General features: G+C 42.1%; 3 protein-coding genes across 8 annotated transcripts in view; all 3 read left to right on the top strand.

Annotated features, from left to right (window-relative positions):
* The first annotated feature begins 15 nt into the window (after nucleotides 1–15).
* Nucleotides 16–2,645, top strand: LOC118099032 (adenosine 5'-monophosphoramidase HINT3). The gene is made up of 5 exons (XM_035143278.2): nucleotides 16–164; nucleotides 561–678; nucleotides 1,271–1,340; nucleotides 1,618–1,744; nucleotides 2,398–2,645. Exons 1-5 carry the CDS (start codon nucleotides 72–74, stop codon nucleotides 2,449–2,451), a joined length of 462 nt encoding a protein of 153 aa, XP_034999169.1. The 5' UTR covers nucleotides 16–71; the 3' UTR covers nucleotides 2,452–2,645.
* A 146-nt stretch (nucleotides 2,646–2,791) lies between these two features.
* LOC118099033 (adenosine 5'-monophosphoramidase HINT3) lies at nucleotides 2,792–5,241 on the top strand. Its single transcript, XM_035143279.2, has 5 exons — nucleotides 2,792–3,387; nucleotides 3,465–3,582; nucleotides 3,833–3,902; nucleotides 4,019–4,145; nucleotides 4,674–5,241. Exons 1-5 carry the CDS (start codon nucleotides 3,313–3,315, stop codon nucleotides 4,719–4,721), a joined length of 438 nt encoding a protein of 145 aa, XP_034999170.1. The 5' UTR covers nucleotides 2,792–3,312; the 3' UTR covers nucleotides 4,722–5,241.
* Nucleotides 5,242–6,202: 961 nt separating this feature from the next.
* Nucleotides 6,203–23,355, top strand: part of ppp1r13bb (protein phosphatase 1, regulatory subunit 13Bb) — a 30,719-nt gene continuing 13,566 nt past the window's right edge. The window contains exons 1-10 of one of the 6 annotated variants that reach the window (XM_047338076.1): nucleotides 6,203–6,576; nucleotides 6,851–7,009; nucleotides 13,598–13,745; nucleotides 14,896–15,015; nucleotides 15,811–15,881; nucleotides 19,632–19,733; nucleotides 21,275–21,449; nucleotides 22,114–22,313; nucleotides 22,400–22,564; nucleotides 22,760–22,952. In XM_047338076.1, the coding sequence (XP_047194032.1) occupies nucleotides 7,001–7,009; nucleotides 13,598–13,745; nucleotides 14,896–15,015; nucleotides 15,811–15,881; nucleotides 19,632–19,733; nucleotides 21,275–21,449; nucleotides 22,114–22,313; nucleotides 22,400–22,564; nucleotides 22,760–22,952 (1,183 nt within the window). In that variant the 5' untranslated portion in view covers nucleotides 6,203–6,576; nucleotides 6,851–7,000. Of the gene's footprint in view, nucleotides 6,577–6,850; nucleotides 7,010–10,250; nucleotides 10,556–13,597; nucleotides 13,746–14,895; nucleotides 15,016–15,810; nucleotides 15,882–19,631; nucleotides 19,734–21,274; nucleotides 21,450–22,113; nucleotides 22,314–22,399; nucleotides 22,565–22,759; nucleotides 22,953–23,355 lie in introns of those variants that run through there. The other 5 variants (XM_047338077.1, XM_047338073.1, XM_047338074.1 and 2 more) reach the window with 5 other exon arrangements.

Genomic DNA, 23,355 nt, shown 5'->3' with positions numbered 1-23,355 from the left:
ATCCATCTTCGCAGACATAGACGATCTTCGTCGCGTGTGCTTCCTGGACGGAACCATAGACTGAACGGAACATGGCGAGAGGAGAATCAGACGCTGTCGCAGAAACTTGTGTTTTCTGTTTAATCGCCAACGATCGGGACAAAGAAACGGAAATTATCTCCGAGGTACAAACATTTTAGATCCAAGCAAAGTGACAAAGCTTTCTTCGGGACACAGGTTTGGACAAATAAGCAACCGCAGTGTGAAGAGAAAGTGAAACGACCCCTGGATACTATGACTGATGTGGATAAACATGTTCATATCCATCGATATTGATAATTATCAGGATACATGTCACATGATTATTTATTTTATGTTTTAAAATTGATTTTTGCTCCTGAGCGAAGGTTGTGGTTTTAAACATCAGCAGAGAATGACCAGCACTTGAAAAACATTATTATTATGATTATCGTTATAACGGTTTTATTTTATTTGAAATTAACAGTATCACAAAGTTTATACGAGTTAGTTCAAATAACAGATGGCATACTGTGTGTGTGTGTGTGCGCGTGTGTTCACAGAACGAGTGGATGGTGTGTTTCAGGGACATTGACCCTGCTGCTCCTCACCACTACCTGGTTGTACCCAGACAGCACATATGCAGCTACTTGTCACTGCACAGCGGACACATCGACCTCAGTCAGTGACCTATAATCTGTTTGTTTGTGTGTCTTTTTTTAATTTGTTAGCAGGATATGACAAAAACTGCTAAACAGATGAGAATGGAGCCTGCGGCCTGAGAAGAAGCCATTACATTTTAGTGTGGATGTGGATTAAGGGGCGGATCCAGGAATTGTTATTCAGTTTCTTTAACTATTTTTTATGGCAAGTAAATAATGTAAACATGTAATTATTATTAACCATAAACTTGAATATTAATAACTGTACAAAAAAATAAAACACAATAACAGCTACATAAACACACATACGTACATACAAAAATTTGTTTCTGTGTCATGTCAACTAATTTGGTCCATCCCCTCTTTGGATTGCAAGAGGGAATTTGAATTAAGAAAATAAACATGTTTTTTCTGTAAAATTTAAACATAACCGTACATCTTTTCTGCATTGTTCATTCTTTTAAATAAAAGAAGGGATATTGGTACATATTAACAAACATAGAGGCAGATACCACTGTCTGTGAAAGGCTCATACCAGGTAATATGATCAGCCAAACGTCAGTAGGATACTGTTTAATCAGAGCGTTACTGACGAGTCCTGTCTCCAACAGTTGAGAGGATGGCTGAAATGGGGAGAAATGTACTACGAGACCAAGGGATCACTGATATGACAGAGACAAGGTGGGTGGAGACAGCTAGAGTGTGTGTGTTACGTCATTCCAAATGAACACAAGGGATGAATAAATACTTTTGCTTTACGTATTTTAAATGAATATGATTCATTTAAATGTATGATGAACCTTTAAACTCCAAACTAATGTAAACCATATGAGTGTAACTTAAATTCAAAGTCTGCTCTCTGGTGAGGTTTTTCATTCCTCCTCTGGAATCTTAGAAGCTGCACTTTGACTTGCTCGTCAATTTGCTGATAACCGCGCTGATGTGTTCGGCTCCGCAGGCTGGGCTTCCACAAACCGCCCTACATCTCAGTGGCTCACCTCCACCTCCACGTGCTCGCCCCCACCAGCCAAATCTTAGAATACATGGATTATAAATTCATACCAGACACCAGCTCTTTTATTACTGTGAGTACTGGGGACGAGCTGTTCCATCACACCTTATTTCATTGATCCTCTCAGTGTTCTTCTGTATTCAACATTAATTAAATTCAGTTTCATGTATTGGCACCTCATCACATCTTAAATGATCTCAAAGCACATTACATAGTAAGCTTGAGACCTTTATATAATACTAATAATTCATATTTTTTTATATTTTATTATATATTTTGTTTCGTTCACTTGTTTCTAAATGTGTTTTATATGTGTCTCAGCTACACGGTATGTACACACAGTCTCTATTTTGTACGAGAGCAGCATCACGCAGATGCACGTAGACACTGGGAATGTGTGCAAATTTACAAACCCATTTGTACGTGTGTATATGTACTTTTTGTTTATTATGTTTTTTTGAACAATTTGACTTCCATATATGTACTCATTACCATACCTGCTATGGTTGAGGCTGCTGTATTTCTCATGGAAACAATAACAAAGCATGATTAAAAAATGATTAATAATATTAATAGTAGTGATGATAAAAATGATGATAATAAATGCTAGGCCTACGTTACGTAAATGCAGATACTGGGCTATATTCAGTAACTTCAGTGTATGTCCGTATTTTATTCGGACAATCTTTCTACGCCGTGGTTGAGTAAACTAATTTGTCTTTGCAGGAAGAACATCTATGCAAGCAGCTACAAAACATCTTCACTACTGCAGAGCACTGAAAGGCATTTAAGGATGTTTAAAGATGGTTTTTAATTACTACCTGTTTGTTGTGTGTATTTTATGGAACACAGATTTATTTAAGAATACAGGATGCACCATGTATGCATATGATCATTTGAAATAGCTTTGGTAATAAAGCTTCTATGAGGCAAAAAGCTTCTGGTGTAAACATCACCTCAAGGCCGTCATCATATCACTTTGTGTTGTTCTTTAAAGATGTGTATTGCTTAAAAATGCTTTGCTCTAGTAATGAATTCTTTTTTAAATCACGTTCGCGATTTTTTTTTACATTTAGGCTAAAAACATGGTGTAAATGAACTTGTTTCGAGTCTTTTTTGGAATGTCGGGGCTTACGGACACTTGGATGACACCACAGGAGCAGTATGGAGGCAGGTTTTTTTCTGTTGTTTGTTACATTTGAAGAATAGGTCACCATTGACTTCAATTGTATTGGATTTGGCTGCAACACTGTTTACCCCTGAGACTCCAAAAGGGTTTTGTGGACTCAAACACTTCACCCTTCCTCCACCGGCATAGTGGTGAATAGATAATGAGTGAATTTCCAATGTCTTTAAATGCTAACCGAGGTGCACTTGAAGGTGGAAATCTGATAATTTCCCAGGCAGTTTACATAAATCATAATCAATCGCAACAAATAAAAAACTCCCACTTTTGGCACTTTATTCTTCTGGATGTCTGACATTGTTTAGAACTCAGAAGATACATTTTACGTGGTGTCCATGAACGCAGCAGTGGACAGGCTCGATGACCTGTATTTCCGCTGACGTCACAGCAGCAACAGACACGCCCAGCTGTTTCACTTCGACCTGAGTGACCAAACCGTGACTTTAAAACCAGTCATGGAGTCTGAGGAGGACGTCTGTTCCTTCTGCCGCATCGGGGACAACGACACGGACACAGAGATCCTGCTGAGTGTAAGTACAGACATTACCGACAACTTACTGACACGCTCCACAACATCTGGACCCACCCCACGTCTGTCCCCGAGCAGGACGAGCAGCTTCTCTGTTTCCGTGACGTGAAGCCTGGAGCCACTCATCACTACCTCATCGTTCCCAGGATGCACATCGACAACTGTAAAGCTCTGCAGGGAACCGACGTCCCTCTAGGTCAGTGGCGGTTCTAGCTTATATAGAACCCCCCCATATATATATATATACCATTTACCATAACTGTGAAGATGAGATTCCAGTTATTATTCCGTAGTAGCTGGATATCACTGAATCAATATCAAGTTTCTACTAAAAAGCAAAAGTGTACCTGAGATGCTGTCCCTTAGAATCAGATGATCATTTTACTCTCTTATTAAGCATTTATTGGTTTGTATGAATGGGCCATATTTGATGTGTTTGTTGATAGTGGAGCAGATGGAAAAAATGGGAAGGAGTATACTGGAGAAGAATAAAGTCAGCGACCTGGATGACGTCAGGTGAATCCTCTCCCCTGGTCTCTACCATCAAATCAATAAATGGCTCCTCAAGTCGTGTCAGTAGTGAACTGCTTTCATTTACAAAGTTCTTTCGACCCCACGTTGAATCTTTGCAGGATGGGTTTTCATATTCCTCCGTTCTGCTCCGTCCCACACCTCCACCTCCACGCTCTGGCTCCAGCCAGTACGATGAACTTCAAGTCACAGCTGCACTACGGGCCACAGTCTCACTGGTTCATCACAGTGAGTGTTACTGTTCTGTATAGAGGCTGCCAACAAAATATCATTTATTTACTTAGTGTAGCATTTAAACACAATTGATTATTTCTAGTAAATAAAATAAAAAATCATAGTGATTAATGATATTAGCAGTTCCATTAATCACATAATTGGGTAGCTACAAAAAGCCCATCTTTTTATCCTAAATGCATTTAAACGTGTAAAGTTCATTTAGAAATCAACAATTGCCTATTTTTACTTTTTCCATGTCCTGATGTGATTTTTTTTATTATATCCCAAGTCATTGCAAATTGTCACTGTAATTATTAACTCCAGATTTTGTTTTTATAAATACCTTATAATAGTTATAAATATTTGGTAATTGTTTATTCTCTAAGCTCCTTTGATGGTTTGAAAACCAAAACTATCCTTATGATCGCTTCATTTTTTTCCTTCTGTATAATGTGATTTATGAGAACTTTAAGTTGGCTCTATCCACTGAACCAAAGTATTGTGAAAACTGTATTAGTTCTGGTTTCTGCTCTGTTGCAGGTAGATAAAGTGCTGTCTCAGCTGAAGACTCGCGGGAAGGTCAAATGAAGAGAAACAAAGCATCAACGTTTACATGTTATTTCCTGTCATGTAGCTTCGCTCATTTTAATTTGAAATCACTTTTCTATCTGACTCAACATTGTTTTTTATTAATGAGTTTAAATGATGCGTAGTCGTCCGCACTGCTGGTTGATTCCGTTGGTGAAAGCTGGAAAAGGTCGACCTTTCCGTGCACCATCAAATGCCATTTGGTGTGACTATCAACACATCAACGAGGGGAGAATTACATCTTATCAGATAATTATATATCTATCTGATATCTTCATGGTTTGAAAATCCCATATTAGAAGCAATTTAATTGTTTGTCTTTTTTTACCATAAATGTGTTCTTCAGAAAGGAAAATTGAACAAACCTCACAAACCTGTTGTCAGTTTTCTTTGTTTCTTTGTTTTTATGAAGTATGTCAACTGCTTATACTTTTATAAGTGTTATAACCTGTCTGATGCACTGAGATAAATGTCTCCTAATATTATAATATTATTAATAAAAGCTCTTGAGAAGCTGCAACTCATGTGATCATCTCTGACAAAGCCTTTACACCACTTTACAGACACTGGATGGAGTGTTTGCAGCTGTGTATTCCAGTCAAAAAAAAATGCTGAAATCCAATATGTTAAAACAATTGGGCTCAACATAGTTTCCGTTTTATCAATATGCTCATGTTACAACAGTTTGGTACAGAACACTGTCAGTTCTCTCTTTTTGCCACTTGATGCCACTGGTGTAACTTCAAACTCAGACAGAGGCCAATAGCTTTTGTATTATGGAGGTAATGACCTCATATGCAGCAACAGGCCTCAAACGATGACTTTATCCTTTGTTGCACATTTAAAAGTGGGAAAACAGGAAAACATGAAAATCTTTACATGCTGTCATTTGCAAACAACCCATACTTCAAACCTTGTATGCCTCTTGTGCAGAAGGGGTCCAATGATCAGAGCCTGGTTTGTTCTTTAGGACCTTGTTTTAAAACAACAGAGACTTATCCTTCCTTTTGCAGCTCCCACTGCCACTTCACTTGTGTATACATGAGATGTGTATATTGCAGAGATATTGTACACATCTCTATATATTTTAATGTTGTATTGTAGTTGAGAGCCAGGATCACACCATAGACTCTATATGGATCACCACATATAGACTGTGTATGGATCACCACATATAGACTGTGTATGGATCACCACATATAGACTGTGTATGGATCACATCATAGACTGTGATCCCGGTTTGATCCAGACACAGTCTCCGGTGGGATCCATACACAGTCTTTGGGTGTATGGATCCCACCATATACTGTGCATGGATTACACCGGAGACTGTGCATGGATCACACCGGAGACTGTGCATGGATCACACCGGAGACTGTGCATGGATCACACCGGAGACTGTGCATGGATCACACCGGAGATCACCGTGACGTTTCACTCTTGACCGAGCGACGTTAACGCGTCGCTGCTGCCGCTGCGGTGTGGCCCCGCCCCTCCCCTCCGTCAACAACTGGAACCCAGCTATTTGTACTTCCATCGCTAGCCCGCTCACAGCGACCCAGCCGCGGAGGAAATCACCGTCCCGGGCGGACATGTTGTCGTGCTCGCTTGCTTGAGACCCACACCGTCGACAGCCGGTGCCGATGTGCGCCCAGACCCGGCGCAAGGAGCCACGGAGAGCGGAGAGATCGGCCCGCACAGCGTCCTCTTATCGCCGCCGCTCAAGCAGCTAACGCGGCTAACACTTGACTGGAGATCAAGCTAGCTGGCTGGCTGACAGCTGGTCCGGCTAGCTCCGCGTCCTCAGCACCCCCGTGGATTTACTCGCTGCAACAATGACTTGTCTCTGACAGTGGTGAGTGTAATTACTGTGTAATGACGTGTTATCACTGAGCTGTTGTGTACCGCTTGTTGGTTTTTTTGTTGCCTGCTTTGCGAGCTAGCTAAAAGTGAGAGTAACCGTCGGCTTGTTTGTAGCAGCAGCTGCACGGAGCCACGCCTGGGCCATTTAAACCATCGTTTACGGTCGCTGTTTACATCCGGTGTTGCCTCGACCAGCCAGCGCTTAATACACTGACAGTGTCCGGTGTTGTAGCAGCTAAACACGAGATCACTGTTTGGGTTCACAGAGAGGACTGAGGCCCAGCTGGTTGTCACACTGGTGGAAGCAGAACCCATTTACAGACAAGGTGGGTCTGTGCAGACTCTGCGGTGAAGCGGGTGAACAGAACCGACCAAGTGGCCCATGCCCTTAGATTTGACCTGCCACAGCTGCCAATATGATGCCGGTAAGTGCACACACACATACAACCCCTGCAGCCCTGAGGCATGAGAAAATGATTGATTGTCATTTATTATTATGAGATCAGTACCTTCAATAGCTGCTGGTTGTTTAGCCCAAGATGGGAAACTGCCTGGTGTCCCTCTCCTCACACGAGCAGCAGCAAGAGGAGTGTGTAATCTCAGGCATTTGGGATTATACATCATTTACTTGTGATAGTCGTGTGTTTCCTCAGCGTGAAATCATAAAAGGACCAGGTGCACATGAAGGGGGACGGTTCGGTATCCTGACAATCCGTGTTCACCACGTTCACACGAGATAATCCGTCCATTTGCCTTCCCCGCCGCCGCCGCCGCGCTAATCTACTGTGTAAGTGAGATCAGTTCCCGAAAGCTTAACTTTATCTCACTACGTGCCTTTATCTGCGGCACAGTGTCTCTGGGACGTGAGGCCATATAGCTGCAGGACTTAGGTTTTCTCATGTAGATGGTTACAGTGCCTGCTTGTCACAACTGGACGAACAGAGATTATGGTCTGTGTGGCGTCTATATGCTTTTAGCACAAGGAATCTAATGGGTTTTCTTCACAAGATTGAACATGCTTGCAAATATACAAAAATGAGTTTGTGGAATTGCAGTGCTGTGTATGAGAATAGGATGTGTTGACTTCATACTCTCTACTCTCTTTGTAATAACAATGACGTGAATGGCACTCACACACAAAATCACATTTAAATTCACTAGATCTAGATTTTCTGCACACAATTGCACACACTCATAAACATCATTCCCATAAACATGCTTGATTTGTTTCATCAAGATCCTTAAATCTTCTTTGAAAATATCCTGAATCTCGTCCCCTGATCTGGATCTCTACCAAAGATGTTTTGGTTTCCCACCTGATCTACATCACATCCTTGCATTAAGTTTAGTGGAAATCCATCCACTAGTTTTTGTGTAATTCTGGTAACAACGCTCTATATTTAAGGCAGTGGGTACAATCAAGAACTATTTTCCATCTGTTGTTTTCCCTGGTGTCATTGTTCAAGACGCTCTGTGTAGCAGAGAATAGAACACCTGAATGGCAACTCTATCGGAGCACCGCTTTGTTGGGTCTTCCTTTGTTAGGTTTAGTGCTGAGAATGCAGCGATAGACCGCAGGCCCCTTTGGCCTTCAGCGATGGGGAACATGGACTTAAAAGCAGGATACGTTTACAGTCGGTTCAGTCAGGTGTCATCATGAACGAACGTGATTCAGTCTCGCGTCAGTTGTGTTTTTAAAAAAAATGATTGGTTGAAAATGCAGTGTCACGAGCACAACTTCGGAGAGTCTATTAAGTTTGCAGGAGTGACTACATAGCACTCGGTATTTGCCGCTGCCACCGATTTCACAGGATTGAGTGCGATGGCAGCCCGGGTGCATGTTTGTACCCTGTGGCACCGACAGGCTATCAGAGTCAAAGAGCCAGTCGGGCAGAGAGGCAGCCCCACCGCGTGCTTGCCTTCTCGCGTGACTCAAGCAGCCAATGAGACCCGGGCAGATCTAGGTCTGTGTGGCTGCGTCGACTAATGCTCTGTTGTTAAGGGGGAACTTCTGAGCTGAGTAGATTGTCAAGTGGCATTAATCTCACACTACGGAGCCGGGCAGCGCGTGACGTACAGGACAAATAAACATTGCATCTTATTGTTGCTTTTCAATTTTTGGGGGGTTGTGTGTGTGCTGGTTTAGAATGGCCCCATCCAAGCCATGGCAGTAATATCTTAACTCATTTGTTGTTAAAAAGTAATGTCGTAAATTTAATGGATGTGACTGAAGTATTACTTTAAAGTCTTTTCCCCAAAGTCACCACGAACAGATGAAAAGAGCCAGTTATTGATTTATTTAACAGCTCCCACCTGTTCCAGCCTCCCACGTCACCTTTCTTTCTTGTAAAATAAGCATCCATTATTAATAAGATGTTCTTAATGCCGTCCTCTAATGTGCATTTGTCAGCTCTCAATCAAAGAGAAGCATGTTTTTTTAAACAGCTCATTGAATCTTGCATCTTGAATCTGATACTTTCTCATTGTTTTGTCTTATTCTTTTCAAGCTAAAAGAATATAGAATGGTCATAAATATGAATAGAAATACATATAACCTCTATTAGTCTTTAATAGCAAAGCAGCTGTCGTTAGAATTGGGTTTGTGGCTCACACTTGTAGTCCTGAAGCATCTTTTTGAAATTGTCTTTATTTGAAGGAAATGTATTTAGAATTTGATCTGTTGCTCGTTTTCTGCTTGTACAGTAAAACAGCAGCGTCCTAACTCGGCTTACAGAAAACCTGGCAGGTCAGAGGGTTCATTTTTTTTTTTTCCACTGTCATTTGTCACGTAATGACCTCATCTCTCCTCCATATGGTTCAGTGCCATTTTTAGCCAGATGGGCAGCGTTCGGCATATTTGGGCTGCGTGAACTGTCCAGATTACACAGCACTTTCTGTTTAGTCAAAGGCAACCTGCTCGTGTCCTCAATGAATGGGACGATTAAGTGTTTTGTGTGCTCACGACAGATGACTCAGCAAAATCATGCCTAATTCTGCTCATAATGTGATGGTGAATTTAATTTGGGAAGAATTATTTTACTGCTCCATTTTTTTTTTTTTGTCAAATAAGTTTAGGAGTTCCATTTGTCCTTGTTTGTTTTTAGTCTGTGCCGTTTTGAGAAATGTTTTGCGTTAAAGTTTGTGTTCTCAGGAAACACTATTGCATTAGATCTGTCTTCCCTGTGCTCTGCCTTCTCGTGAGTGAATGAGTGACAGGGCTGGTGAGAGGAAATGACTGTGTGAGTCATCCTACTAGAAGATCGGACCAGTCAAGCATCCCTCTCCCTCTCAGAAGTTAAATGATAAATGCCCCTACCTCCACGTGATGCTCACTCAAGCGTTACACATCAGGCACGACAGACAGACCATGTGTTTCTAGTCGTGTTTGGCCAACACAAAGTGGACAGATGATCCCTGTCTTGAGTCTACTTGATAGTGTCCTGACCTGCCCGCCAGTCACAGCTGTGGTCAAACTGCTCTCGACTAGTTGTTGGTGTTGCAGCCACTTGCACATCCCGGGGACACTCCTCCAATAGGACGACTTGCTGGCGTCCACCCCCTCCTCCCACACCCGCCAACCTGACTCCCTCTCTCTCTCTCTCTCTTGCTGTTTGTTTCTCTCCCTCCCTTCTTCCCCTCCCTTCCTGAATCTCACATCCAGAAAGTGTTTTTTTTCCTTCTCCCAAGTCTCCTCCTCCGCACTTTTCTAACGCGCACGCCGCTTTCGGCTTCAGAGGTTGGCTTGGCATGGCGTAACTATTAAGTCCCGCAAAAGCGGCGGTGCTACGATGAAGAGGTTTGTGACCATAGTGTTGCGTGGCCTCGTCAGCCTCTCCAAGGAGAACCCCATTTGGGCAAAGGAGCACCACCGGCTGCCGAAGAAGGAGATCAGGAGGAAGCGGAGGGCGATCAAGAGAGCCAAGAGCATGGGTAGACGCAACTTAGTGAGGGCGGTTTGTATTTCTTCAGAGGTCAGCAAGCTGAGCCACTGGAGTTTCTATATTTCTGCATGTTCCCTCTTTGGACATATATGTTTCTATCGATGCAGAGTTATATTTGATAACATTCTATGTGGGCTGTCTGCGATTGTTTCCCTTTGGCACAAATTTGCACTTTATCGTGTTTGATTGGTTGAATGCTTGTGCTGATTGAAAGTTTATTTTCAAGGACATTTAGTAGTGCCATTACATTTAGTTTGCCATTATGTTTTATTTTATTTTTTACTTTACATTTTCTAATGTATGTTATTTTGTACATTGAACATGATTGTATATAAGTATGCACAATTTTCCCCCTACACTAATTTCATATATCTTAGAATTTTCACAGGAAAAAATTTAAATAATGGCATCAGCGTTATCTGTGTTCAGACTGGCCTCATTGGGATCTGTTGTATCTTGTTATGCAGCTGCTTGCACGCCAATATAACTTGGGGATTAGCAAAGTAATTATCAGTAAAATATGGACATAACAGCATATTTACATATATAAATGTGCTTTTTTTTGCTATTAATGCTCTTGCACATCAGGTCCCAAAAGTGACTTCCATCACTAGTCTCTGGACATAGACAAAAGCAGCATGCGCTGAGGGATGGTGTGGTATGGATGGTTGTCTGTTGGATTTGCCTAAAGAGATGACATTTGCCTCGACTCCAGCACCATTTCATTACTGTCAGTTTTTGCCTAAATGTGAGCTGTTACAATCCTCATTAGCTGAGTGGAAGTTGCACAAATGATCTTATTGTTCCCATGGTGCTGCTGCAGAAAATGTCAATGAATCACAAAGCTGCGTCATTACAGAGGATGAGTCACTTTGTCTCGGAGAAAGTGCAGGATTCATAATCCATAGGTATCTCGGTGACCACAGCTAGATTATTTATGACAGTGGTATAGATGCTGATAAATATTATAGAACTGCAGATGCACCCTGAGGCCACATACACTGTCACACACATCGCTGCTCTGCACTGAAGTGCCTTCTAAAGTGTGCCTGTGTAAAATAGTGCAGGTAATACTTTTTAAATATTTGTTTTTCATTAAGAAAAGTCGATTTGAAAGAATCATCGCGTCCCTGAAAATTGAACGACCCTTGAAAAAGGAGTCATTTGTCAAACGCTGTTTGTTGGTGATTGAATTTTTGCCCTTTTGCAGGTGTTTTTTTCTTTGTTGCAATTTTCCATCGATTTAGTTTGAAGCTGTCGGCTAAAGTTCAACACTATGAGCCATATGTTGACAAACTGGTGTGTTCATTAGACTAGATGGTCATTAAGGGATTCAGACGACATTTATGTTTAATTTAAATTACTTGTATAGTCACTGTGAAGTTTGAATCACAGTTACTTTGGTTCAAAATCAAACCTGTTAGAGCAAATTCAACTAGTAAACCATTAAGAAGAGATGCTTCTGACATATGGAGAATCCAGATTTCCCCTTTTCTTAATTAACAACTGGATGAAACCACATGCAACTTGCAAAAGGCCACAACAACTCACATTTTTATCTGAACACATTTGAACATCCCTCCAAAATACCTGGCTTTGTTATTGATTTTCCATTTCGGGTCTCTGCTCATCACAGATCTGTTGTTCTGTTGCAGTGACACTCCACTGTAGTGAAACAGGAAGGCACACCTCAACCCCCTACAGTGCTTTGTGCTAGAGAAAACAATGAAAATCTGTCTGCTACTCCATTAATCCATTTGACTGGCTCTCACCTGCCATGAACCCAAATTAAACGAGAAAACATGCTTTTTATTTACTGTTCTTCTCGTTGGGTTTGTTTTCTTTATTCAACCAAATTGTTGATTCATGTCAACGGAGGATCCTATTTTAGTTTTACCAAGAGACAAGTTGCCAAATGATGAAAATGAATTCATTGGTTTACATTTTTTTTCACGACTTACAGGATTAAATAAAATATTAAACCCAGGGAGTCAGGACTTTGCCAAGACTGAATCTTCTTAGATATGTTTTTATCAGCTCGGACCATCTGGATTTGGGGATTTTATTTCTTCCTTTTTTGCCTTCCTCCAATTTCCTCCTTTAGGAGATATGTTGGAGGTTTTGGAACTTGTGGGTGTGTGTATGAGATTACATACACACTTGCTGATAGAGAATTCATTCATCATCAATTCATAGTCGTATAACCAAAAATGTAGTTTTTGTGTTTGAATATGAGAAGCTGCAGCTCATTTTAAATGCCTGTATTGACAAATTCATCTGTTGCCAAATAGTGGTCCAGACAGTATTAAAGGTGATAATAATTTGTAAAATATTGCAGTTTAAATCATAATACTAATATTGGATATTTTCAAACTGTTTATTGATTTCCAGTCGACTGGTATGATTAATTGAGGAATCATCTCAGACCTTATATTCAAACTGAAGATGCAAACTAGAGAGGCAGTGCCATATGGATCAGTCCAAAGGTCTTCTGTATTTTGCAGCTACATTTCCTTGTGACGCCTATATACTAGTTTACTGAGATTGTGTTGTATAGTCTGATAATTACAGGTACAAAGTTCACTTATATGCTCCATGTGCTACCTCCAGGCTTTTACCTTCAGCCATTTAGCAGCTTCCATTTATACTGTATATGTGTAAATGTGGTTTATCATTTAGAATTTAGATCTTTAGCTCCCCTTCATTTCCACAGAGTCAACAAGTCTTGAACGTTATTAGTTGAGAACCGACAAAGGTGGTCTTTGCTCTTACTGTTTAAGTGATTGAAGTCAGAAGCATGTGAGGGCTTGCATTGCTATGTGTTGCCTCTCTGTGTATGTTCAACACTATGGCAGGCCTTAGTCATATAGAGCAGAAATGTGGCAGGCACAGGCACGAGTCCACCAGCAGCTCCAAACTAATAATAGGCTGTTGGACAGAAAAATGTAGCATAACCAGCATGTGCCACTGTGCTTATGTTTTCACGAGTTTTGTTCATGATGTAATGTGATGTCAAATACCTTTATTTAAAGTCAGTGGGATCATTGATCATCCTCATTATTCCTCTTCCAGATGATATTGACAGTGTACCTCAGTGATGGGGAACAGGCCGTGACTGAGGTGCCCATCACCCCTGAGACGACGTGCCGCGACGTGGTCGAGTTCTGCAAGGAGCCCGGCGAGAGCGGCTGCCACCTGGCTGAGGTCTGGAGAGGCAACGGTAAGAACCGGATGAAGGTGTGCCGCTTGCTATGGAGCCTGTTTATCTGAAACTCAGAATGCCACTTATTCAGTGCTGTGTTAAAGAGAATGAACAGAGGGTGTCGTAAAGGAATGCGTGAAGGTGAAGCAATCTGAAACTCTATTATCACAGAGCTTGACACCTCACTCACAAGCGCCAGAATGTAATTTTGTGAAGCACTAGCCTTTAGCTTTCCTCATTAACGTAAAAAGAACCACTCTATTAAATAAAGTTCAGGAGCAGAACGGGGCCATGCTTGATTCCTTGATTGGAAGAAAATCACACAGAAGCTCTTGAGAAGAAAAGTGTGTTTTTTAAAAAATAGATTTTTTCCGCTTCTGTTATCAGATTAGCGCGAACCTCTTGAAGTAGAATTTTGGTTGGTCAGAAAAGGGTTACGTGCCAGTACAAACCACACTGTCACAACAGATTCCACTCAGCCCCAACGAATTGGTCCCGTCGCCGTCATCGTGCTGACAAGCCCGGTGTTATCAGCGTTTTTCTGCTGTGGGGGCCACTCCTCCACTGAAAACAACGTCCCAGCCAAGAGCTTTATTAACCCGCGTTATGCAATCGTGTTCGGCTGGTGTCTGACAATGCGGCTGTCGGCCCCCGAAACCTCCTAAAACCTCTCGGTCTTTGTGTCGGTCTCTTTGTCTCTCGGCCTCTCTGAGCCCACAGCGCTCTGTCCTCTTGAAATGCCAAAAATAACTTTTCTTTGAAACCCTCATCCAGAAAGTCATACGCACAAACGGCTGGTAGCAGAAATTGGCTCAGATAAAAAGTATCCAGTAGTTGGTGTTGTTAAAGTGATTGTGATGAAACAGATAATAGACAGTAGAGCGCACACACACACACTCCCTTCACTGACATGCTGCTGTGTTTGAGGCACCTGTACTGTGGTTTAGTTAATTTTATCAAGCAGTATTAAACTTACAAACCTTATGTCGAAACCATAAAAATGGGACAGTCTAGTTGCGACGATGTGACGCAATCTGTCTATCAGCCTCTGAAGGATTTAGCCCCTGACCTGAGACACAACTACAGAATGTCCCTTTGACTTATTTAATGTGTAAGTGTCTAATTAATCAGGTTATTCTCCCTCGCTTAACTTCTGTGTCCCCCTCAGAGCGAGCCATCCCCTTCGAGCACATGATGTACGAACACCTGCAGAAATGGGGGCCTCGGAAACAAGAGGTCAAGTTCTTCCTCCGGCACGAGGATTCACCAACGGAGAGCAGCGATCAAGGTGCGTACTGGCTGGAGGTTTCCCTGTCAGCTGTGTCGTCTCTCTCTGAAGGAGAATGGAAGGTTGGCTGCTGCTCAGCTACAGATGCTGCTGTCAGTGTTTGTTTTTCTCCTTGTCTCACCCTGGTATCGCTCGTCTTTCCTGACCTGGGTTAAAATCAAACCATGTGTGGTGTTTGTTCTTTCTTTGAACCGAGTCGTAACAGTACACATACTCCAAACATCCTTTTTTATGTGGTATGCTTTTGTAAAAAGAGTTTAAAAGGATATCAAAGACGAAGAATCAAGGTGTCATTGATGCTTGATGGGGCATGTCGAAGGAATAAATCCTCGCACACACAAATTGCATTAACACAAATCTTTTTGTGTTTGTGTTTGGATGAAGTTTAGCCACATAAAAAGCCAGGTGTGAAATGCAGCCAATCCTAAAATCCTTCACCCTAACCACATCTGTACAAGATCAGAGACCCACTATGATGCATAATTTTTCTTTGAATTTAGTTGAAGTCAATGTTTGTGTAGATTTTTTTTTTTTTTTTCAGAAATATAGCACAACTGGCCAGTTTTCTATCGTTCCCTGTGTCCTTTACATCATTTATTCTCCTCTCTCCATCAACTTTGGGTTGTGTGGCTTCAGTCAGCAGTGCTCTTCCCAGTTCTCAAATCTGTCTGTCATGTGCAATCATGTCAGTGAAATTTCAAACTATTCCTGACAATGGTTCAATCCGCTCGTCTGTGTGCACTCGTCTGTCTCTGCCCGGCCCGTGTTTGTGACGCTGACTGTTTCTTTTTGCAGGGAGTCAGCAGTCTCAGGATCAGACGAGTCGCAGGAGTGGAAACACTGGAGAGAAGCACAATGAGAACGGGGTGAGACTTCATTAGCGTTTTCTAAGTGATGCTTAAATAGAAATGGACTTGAAGGAAGCACGTCATTTGGGTCCCCTCTTTTCATTGATGGGTTTGGGTTAATGTCACAAGCTGTGTTTTGACTACAGGAGCAAGGAACCTTTGCAGGAACCCTTTGCTTTTCCACCACAGGGACCATGGTTTACAATATATTACAGGGAAATCTTTATACCCCTAAAGAAATCTGTGTTCGCAGGGTACCGCGGGTACATTCTAGCTGGTGTTATGACGTTTAAAAGTGGTGTCTAGTTGGTTTATCCTTGTGCATCACAATAATGACATATAACTCATTGTGTCTGTGGATATATAATGATTCTGATATGAAGCTGGTGTTTGACAGTGGCCTCACGGTCCCTGGTGTCAGCAGATTCCATTTCCAGACTCGGCCAGTGTTTCTCTTCCAGGTACATGTTCTTCTTTAGCTTCGGGATCAGTGTGCTAAGAGAGGCGAGTGTCTCTGATAAGAGCAGCCTCTGGCGTGGCACCCTTTCTCTCTCCAACCATCTGTCCCAGATTTCACAATACAAAGTGTTGCGGTCAAGGAATCGTAACTAATTCCACCTTGAGGGTGGAGGGTCTAGTCCAGCACAGCAGGGGATGGAGGGGTCGTGCTGTTTGTTTTTAAGGAAAAGATTCTAGCAGTGAAGCACAAGAGTAGGCAGAAGCCATTCCTTTTATTATTCTGAAAATCCAATCTTTTGAGCCTAGTCTTGAGTTAATACATATTTGTATTGATCAAAATATCAGCTATTGATCCACTCTCCAAGCCAAACTCTCTGTTGAGTGGCTAACTGCCAGTATCGTGCTACTAACCTATAAAAACCTACACATTGTCATGACAGGGAAAGACATCTATTTTATCATCATTCATTCACTCAAACACAAACTTGATCAGCTGCATGACTGGCTCCCCATGACCTCCCAAGTGCTGAGGCTCGTATGTGTCCGAGTTTCTTCCTAATATCTGATTTAGAGGATTATACCAGTCGGCCTGCTGGATGATATAACAGGTCCTAAGAGGATCATTGCTTTGGCTTTTCCACGGGCTGCTGCCCAAACCCTAGGGGCTCTCTCTCTCCACCGAGCAGAGCAGATCATCCTCTGAGAGCGACGCTGCCTCGTAAAGAGCAGAGGTGCCTCAAAGGAATGATCGCACCCAGTTTCCATTATTTCTCAATCACAATTTTAGCTTCCATAATTGATGACTACAGCTTATTGGCAGCACTGAAGCATCTCATTTTATTTGACAAGAGCCGACATGATGAGTCAATCAACCACAAAATTAATTTAAAAAAAAACAACTTAACTATTTAAAATTATGATTATTAGTGATAATTATTAATATTATTTTTATTGCCCAGGCTTATAACTCACAAATAAAATGTATTAGCATAAATTAGCATAAATCATAAATAAATAAATATCTCTATTTCCTCACAATACGGCATGTGACACAATAAGTAATAATATGATAATATGACCATTTTAGCCACATTAAATTAGTTGTGTACAAATTTATACAGCAAGTAGACCGAACAACCCCCTCCAAAACCTCTGTGGCCTTCGTCATTTTTGAAAACGTTAGCAAACACGTCACAACTCATGAAGTCTGAGCTTTTGGAAAATTCTGCATTCATACGGACTCTTATTGTGAAAATGGTAAACACGACCCCATTCGAAGGCAGCAGCTCACTCTCTCTGTCCATGGTCTGCTTAGTTGGGTGTTTCTCCAACTCTCTCCATCACTGTCTTTGTGTGTGCGCGTGTGTGCCAGTTTGTCCCTTGGGTGAATTGTCAGTTGTCACGCGCCAGTGGCTTCCCCCGCTCTCTCCATGTTGGCAAGGGTTGACTCACCTCAGACATTTTTAGATCTAAATGATCTAAATGTCTTAATAAATGCCAGGTCGGGGAAACGCTGTTGTGCTGCGTGTTTTCTGAAATGAGATGAACTATTAGATGTGAACTATTGTTCCCTCACTTCACAAAACCCATAAAACTCAAATGACTTCAGAAAGGAAGCCTGTTTTATTCAGAGAAGAGAGTCAGAGAAATGTCTGCCTCGTCTCATCCACTAAGAGCAGTGCGTTTTGCATGTCATGTTTTTTTTAGCCCAAGTCTCCTTCTTTTTACTCGCATGTTACGGCTCATATCAAGCATTCATTTAATGTCGTCATCCTTCCAATGCCTCTTACTCATCCTTTTACTTTTAAAATGCTGTATTATTTAGGGGGCACTATGACATTTCCTGTGTAATCTCCTCCCTCTTTGAACACACTTCCTAAAGGCAAACGTCTGGTAGCGCTTGGGACTGTATTCTCTGCTCCCTCACTGTGGGTCTGCCAGTGTGGTGACTGCAACTGCTTTGAGGAAATTCAGAAGTGTGAAGGATGATAGTTTGAGGGTCCAAACAGAATTGAAGGTGATAGCCACTAGTCGTCCTCTGTTCTCCGATCTGAACAACACGTGGTGTTTATTTCTGGCTCAAGAAGAGAATTTAATCTTAACTGTCTATGAAAGTGAACCTTTTTTTTTTTATCTCGAGTACAATTTTACAGTTTCTTCATCTGGCTTTGTGAAGGTAGACACCATTTTTGGGCTGCACATGTTGCTGATTTAATACATTCATTATATATTTATTCATCTATGCTTTATTAACACGTTCCATTTCTAGAGCCTTGCTTTAATTAAAGGAAGTTGTCGGTGCTTTATCTTCTGGACAGACCAGATGTGAAGAAATGAGAGTGGATACCATATCTAATATCTAACTAAACACAGTAATCTGATTTATCTTGTATTTTGCCGTAGCTAAATTGTCTTCTGGTAACTCTTTGCACTCGGGTAATGCAGTGAACTCTGTCTGTTGATATCTTCACTATATCAGCTCAGTGTTCTCCTCCCCAAGCGATGGTGATCTGCCTCCTCCGTCATGTACGCAAACACAGAGTGACACATTCCCCTCAGAGCCTCGGCTCTTCTTCATCACAATTACAGTCCCATCATAGTGATATTTGGAGCCTTGTTGTGGAGGAAGGGAGAGTCTGACTCTCTCTGCTGTTACGTCTGCCGCTGTGTTGTTGTTGACCCTCTGGCTGCTGAAATCAGACAGTGTTCACAATCATTCCTGCAAATGGCTTTTTGCGTGTCTCGTTTCTTTGAACCTTTTTTGCTTTGTTCCTGTGCAACATATTTAGCTTATGTAACTTTTATACCAGATGCATTTCTCTACTCGTACCCTCTTCTATATTAGCTGTAAAATTGCTCTGAAAACCAAAAATTAACATGAGTATTGACGGCTTACAGAGCCAAGTATCTTAAACAAGGTGTTTCCCCATCTTGATCCTCTAAAACAACTTCATGGCCTCAGCTCTGAACTTCTACTGCAGGATGAACAACACTCAATCAGATGTTTTTGTTGTTCTTTGATGATGTAGGTTGAGACCATTGGGAAAATGAGGCTGGGCTTATTGAACAAAATTTAAATTTGTGTTTCTCCCGATGAATCTAAATCCCTCTGCAATGTGTAAAAGAATTAATGACCCAGCACCAACGAGTACAACCTCACATTTGAAAATGTTAATATAGTCCTTATTTATTATTCACCTTGGTCTGCACCAGTCAGATGTCAGTATCTGGACACTGCTCAGATTCTAGAGATTTTAATTCCTTGATCTGTCTTGACCTTTTCCTGTGTGTGTGTGTGTGTGTGTGTAGGTGGGGAATCAGCGTGTGGAGCTCACGCTGTCAGAGCTGCAGGAGATGGCCACACGGCAGCAGCAGCAAATCGAGGCTCAGCAGCAGATGCTTGTGGCGAAGGTAACATCCTGTCTTCATTCTTTCGTCCTAACTATGACTCAAAACCCTGAATATGTGAATGGTCTTTAATTCAACAAATGGAAAACAGCATGTTGTAGGAATTTTGCAATCATGGACAGTTCAAGATGAATTTATTTAATTATAATAGAAATATTAGAAGAAGATCAGCTGATGTAGTCAGATTCAAAAATGCTGTTTGTACCCTCAACTTATGTTGGAGACAGACTAATAATAGGTTGCCTAATTTCACATGTTGCGTGACATAGATCGAATCTGAGAACAGAGCAAATAAAGGAAGGATGATTTAAATAGAACAAAAAGGTTTTAATTATCAAAAAGTCATTTTAATTTAATTAAGATAGCAAAAATGGAGAATTTAACCGACAGGATAGGAAGTAGAGCCAGACAAACAAAGCAGTGCTGAATTAATAACACAAAAATCCAAACTCAAACCTGACTGCCAGGATGAGCCAGGTCTTTTTTTAATCTTTCTGGGATGCAGTGGCCAGCTGCCTCCACTTCCCTGATGGCCTCCAGCTCCACCCAACCAGGAACCTGCAACAAAATATAGGGCACACTCACACGACACAACAACAACACAAAAACACAATAACACTGGCAGAAGTCCTGAGGCTGTCACACACATACTGTACTCGGGTTGTTGGAAAAGTGCAGGTCATTACCTTAAGGCTGCAGCAGGCCAGGTAAATTCAGGACACAGCCTTGAGCCTCTCTGTTAGACGACTGCGGCACTACTGTGAAACAAAGTGTCCCATCATGACCTGAAACAAATGGTTACGTAACCAATGAGATGGGACGCCATATGAGTCACGGTGCTGGGACTGTCCACTCTGTCAGAACTCATACTTCAGGCTTAGAGGAGCTCATGCACAGACTGTACAGCAATGTCAAACACTGAGGATACCGTCGCTCTGAATAATTAAAAGTAGATTTCAACCTGGAGTTTGGTGGCAAACCTGCACACAACCAGTTCCCCCCCTGTCGGTCTCTGTGGCGTCCCAGTGCTCTAAGTCAGTCCGACCACCGTGCCTGTGGTTAGCTGCTGGTCAGTCATGCAAGACGAAGCCCACTGAAGACCCGGCGATAGAAAGACTACTTATTGGCTTTGTTGTGGCGTCTGAGAAGTAGGCCCACTTGAAGCCCCTGCAGTCATTTGGAAACCTGGGCCTGTCAGCTCCTATTTTAGGACCTTAACTGGAGCAGTTCTCGGTTGGGAAGAGAGATGAAGTCATCTGACCCCGTCTTCAGCCTTCAGACAGTCTCGACACAGCGCAGCATTTCACTTAGTGCATACACTAGAAGGGTTTAGCCCAGTTTTACGACATGTCTGATGTCTTGTCAGCTTTGGGATGGTGCCATGCCGGTTTCATATCCATGCATGTGTAGTTGTTTTTGACTTGTTGACCAGACGGAACATTCAAAAGCTTTTATCATTTATATTTCTGTACAATCTTGCAGTCAAACACACTTTTGCACCTTGTATTTACATTGTATTTACATCTCTGTCTCGTTCTTTGAAGGAGCAACGTTTGCGTTACCTGAAGCAGCAGGAGCGGCGTCAGCAGCAAACCGTGTCGGAGAGCGAGAAGCTGCAGAGGCTAAAGGACCGGGTGGAGAGCCAGGAGGCAAAGCTCAAGAAGATCCGGGCAATGAGAGGCCAGGTGGACTACAGCAAGGTCATCAACGGCAACTTGTGTACGTATACTCACCGTATTTACATGATCTGATCACTTTAACATGAGGATTCACACGTTTTCACAGTAAGGGCTAATTTATGTTGCGTTTACGTACAAAAAGAGAAACTTCACTGTTGAGTTTCTGACAACAACAAACATGGCGACAGTGGATGAGCTTGTGATAATATAACTCTTAAGAAAGAGGCTAAAGAGGCTGTTTGTCCTTGTGCCCAGTTACGGTGACATCATATAGACGCCTGCAGGTTCTTACCAACTCTTTAAGTCTCTCCTCAAAAAGTTCCACCACTGTTGAAATTTCTTCCTTCCTCCGTCCGTTTCCTTACATGTATCTAATGTTGAAGTTAGAGTTCAATGACCCTTATCAGTGAACTTTTTGCCCTTTTCAAAGGCTTTAAATGTCTTAATATCTCATTGATTGAATTGATCTTTTATGTAATTAGCTTTTCTTAAAGGAATAATGTTTTTACCTTTTATGAATCGTACTTTAGAATAAGTGGAAAAAAGCTTGAGAGGAATTATTTTTGCACCACACCCACATTTTGAGAAACAGTCAATAGCCAGGGTTGTTTTTCTAACAAATTACACCCATCTAACCTGATGATTTAAATCAAGAGCTATCACCCCTCAGAGATCTCACTGATTGTATTGTTCCTCCTGTGCAGCTGTAGAGATTGAGCAAGTCAGCAGCCTGTTCCAAGAGAAGCAGGCAGAGTTGCAATCTGCTGTGCTAAGGGTGGAGCAGCTCAGCCTGCAGCTGGAGGACCTGCGGAGAGGAAAGCTCAACGGCATACAGACCGTCTTGGGTGGCCAAGTAACCGGCGTCGCAGCCCTGGAGCTCCGTAAGCTCTACCAGGAGCTTCAGGTAAGTGAAAATCTAGTGGTGTTCTACTATCCATCTTGTTCCGGTGAATCTGTTCATGTGTTTGATTCCTGGTTTTTCATCCTCAGATTCGGAACAAGTTGAACCACGAGCAGAACAGCAAGCTGCAGCAGCAGAAGGAGCTTCTGAACAAGCGCAACATGGAAGTGACGCTCATGGACAAGCGCATCAGTGAGCTGCGGGAACGCCTCTACAAGAAAAAAGCTGAGGCACGTCAAAAAGAAAACCTCCCTGTAAGACTAGGAGCGCTTAACACACACCCACCTAAGATTGTTTTAGCTGAAAGTCTCCTTAAGACCTCACTTCAGACAAGTTGTTGAAATGAAAATTTTAAATTCTTCTGGCTTTTCAAGTGTCTGGAAACTTAAGGAGTAAATCTTTTAGCTGATGTTTCTGTTTGAGACTTTTCTGACTCTCTCCTCTTACAGCTGAACAGAGCCAACGGGCCTCCCTCTCCACAGCCAGCTCCTGGGACTCTGGGCCGCGTCGCCGCTGTCGGGCCGTACATCCAGGTCCCTGTATCGGGCCGACCGGAAGGAGGCTACACCATGCCACCCGATCCACTGAAGCCTCAGACCCTGGGTGTCAATAATCAAGCCAACCACGGCCGCACCAAGTCAGGTTGGATAAGTCCCATTAAAATTACATTTGCAATGCATATTTTTTTTCCTAGAATGCGAGAACTTTGAAAACAGAAAAGTGAAGTGTAGAAGTTGACACCAGGTTATTTTCTCTTCTTTAGGATACATTTAAATTTAGTTTTCCTCATTACACAAGCAGGAAGTGACGTTAAAGTAGGAAACAACAGCTGAGAAGATAGTTCCTCCATTCAGTACAGAGTAGTTTGACTTCATGTCATCCCAGTTGCAGACGTCTTACACCACTACACATTTAACACATCTTTGCATGAACGCCTTGTGACTGGAATTCCCTCGTGGGCCCCAGCTGTTATTTGTTTCTTTCCCCGACCTGACGTCTCGAGAATTCTCCACCTGGACTTGATTTCTGCTATTTCTTTTTTTTT

Source organism: Hippoglossus stenolepis, chromosome 20 (genome assembly GCF_022539355.2).
Source record: "Hippoglossus stenolepis isolate QCI-W04-F060 chromosome 20, HSTE1.2, whole genome shotgun sequence".
Classification (NCBI taxonomy): Eukaryota; Metazoa; Chordata; class Actinopteri; order Pleuronectiformes; family Pleuronectidae; genus Hippoglossus; species Hippoglossus stenolepis.
This window is presented reverse-complemented; position numbering and strand designations above follow the sequence as displayed.

Bases quoted from the DNA above. Each gene is read 5' to 3' on its own strand.
- LOC118099033 (XM_035143279.2), top strand. From the start codon at position 3,313: ATGGAGTCTGAGGAGGACGTCTGTTCCTTCTGCCGCATCGGGGACAAC. The intron at 3,583-3,832 runs GTCAGTGGCGGT...GTTTGTTGATAG, and splicing joins GGGAACCGACGTCCCTCTAG to TGGAGCAGATGGAAAAAATG. The intron at 3,903-4,018 runs GTGAATCCTCTC...GAATCTTTGCAG, and splicing joins AGCGACCTGGATGACGTCAG to GATGGGTTTTCATATTCCTC.
- LOC118099032 (XM_035143278.2), top strand. From the start codon at position 72: ATGGCGAGAGGAGAATCAGACGCTGTCGCAGAAACTTGTGTTTTCTGT. The intron at 165-560 runs GTACAAACATTT...GTGTGTTCACAG, and splicing joins AAACGGAAATTATCTCCGAG to AACGAGTGGATGGTGTGTTT. The intron at 1,745-2,397 runs GTGAGTACTGGG...TTGTCTTTGCAG, and splicing joins ACACCAGCTCTTTTATTACT to GAAGAACATCTATGCAAGCA.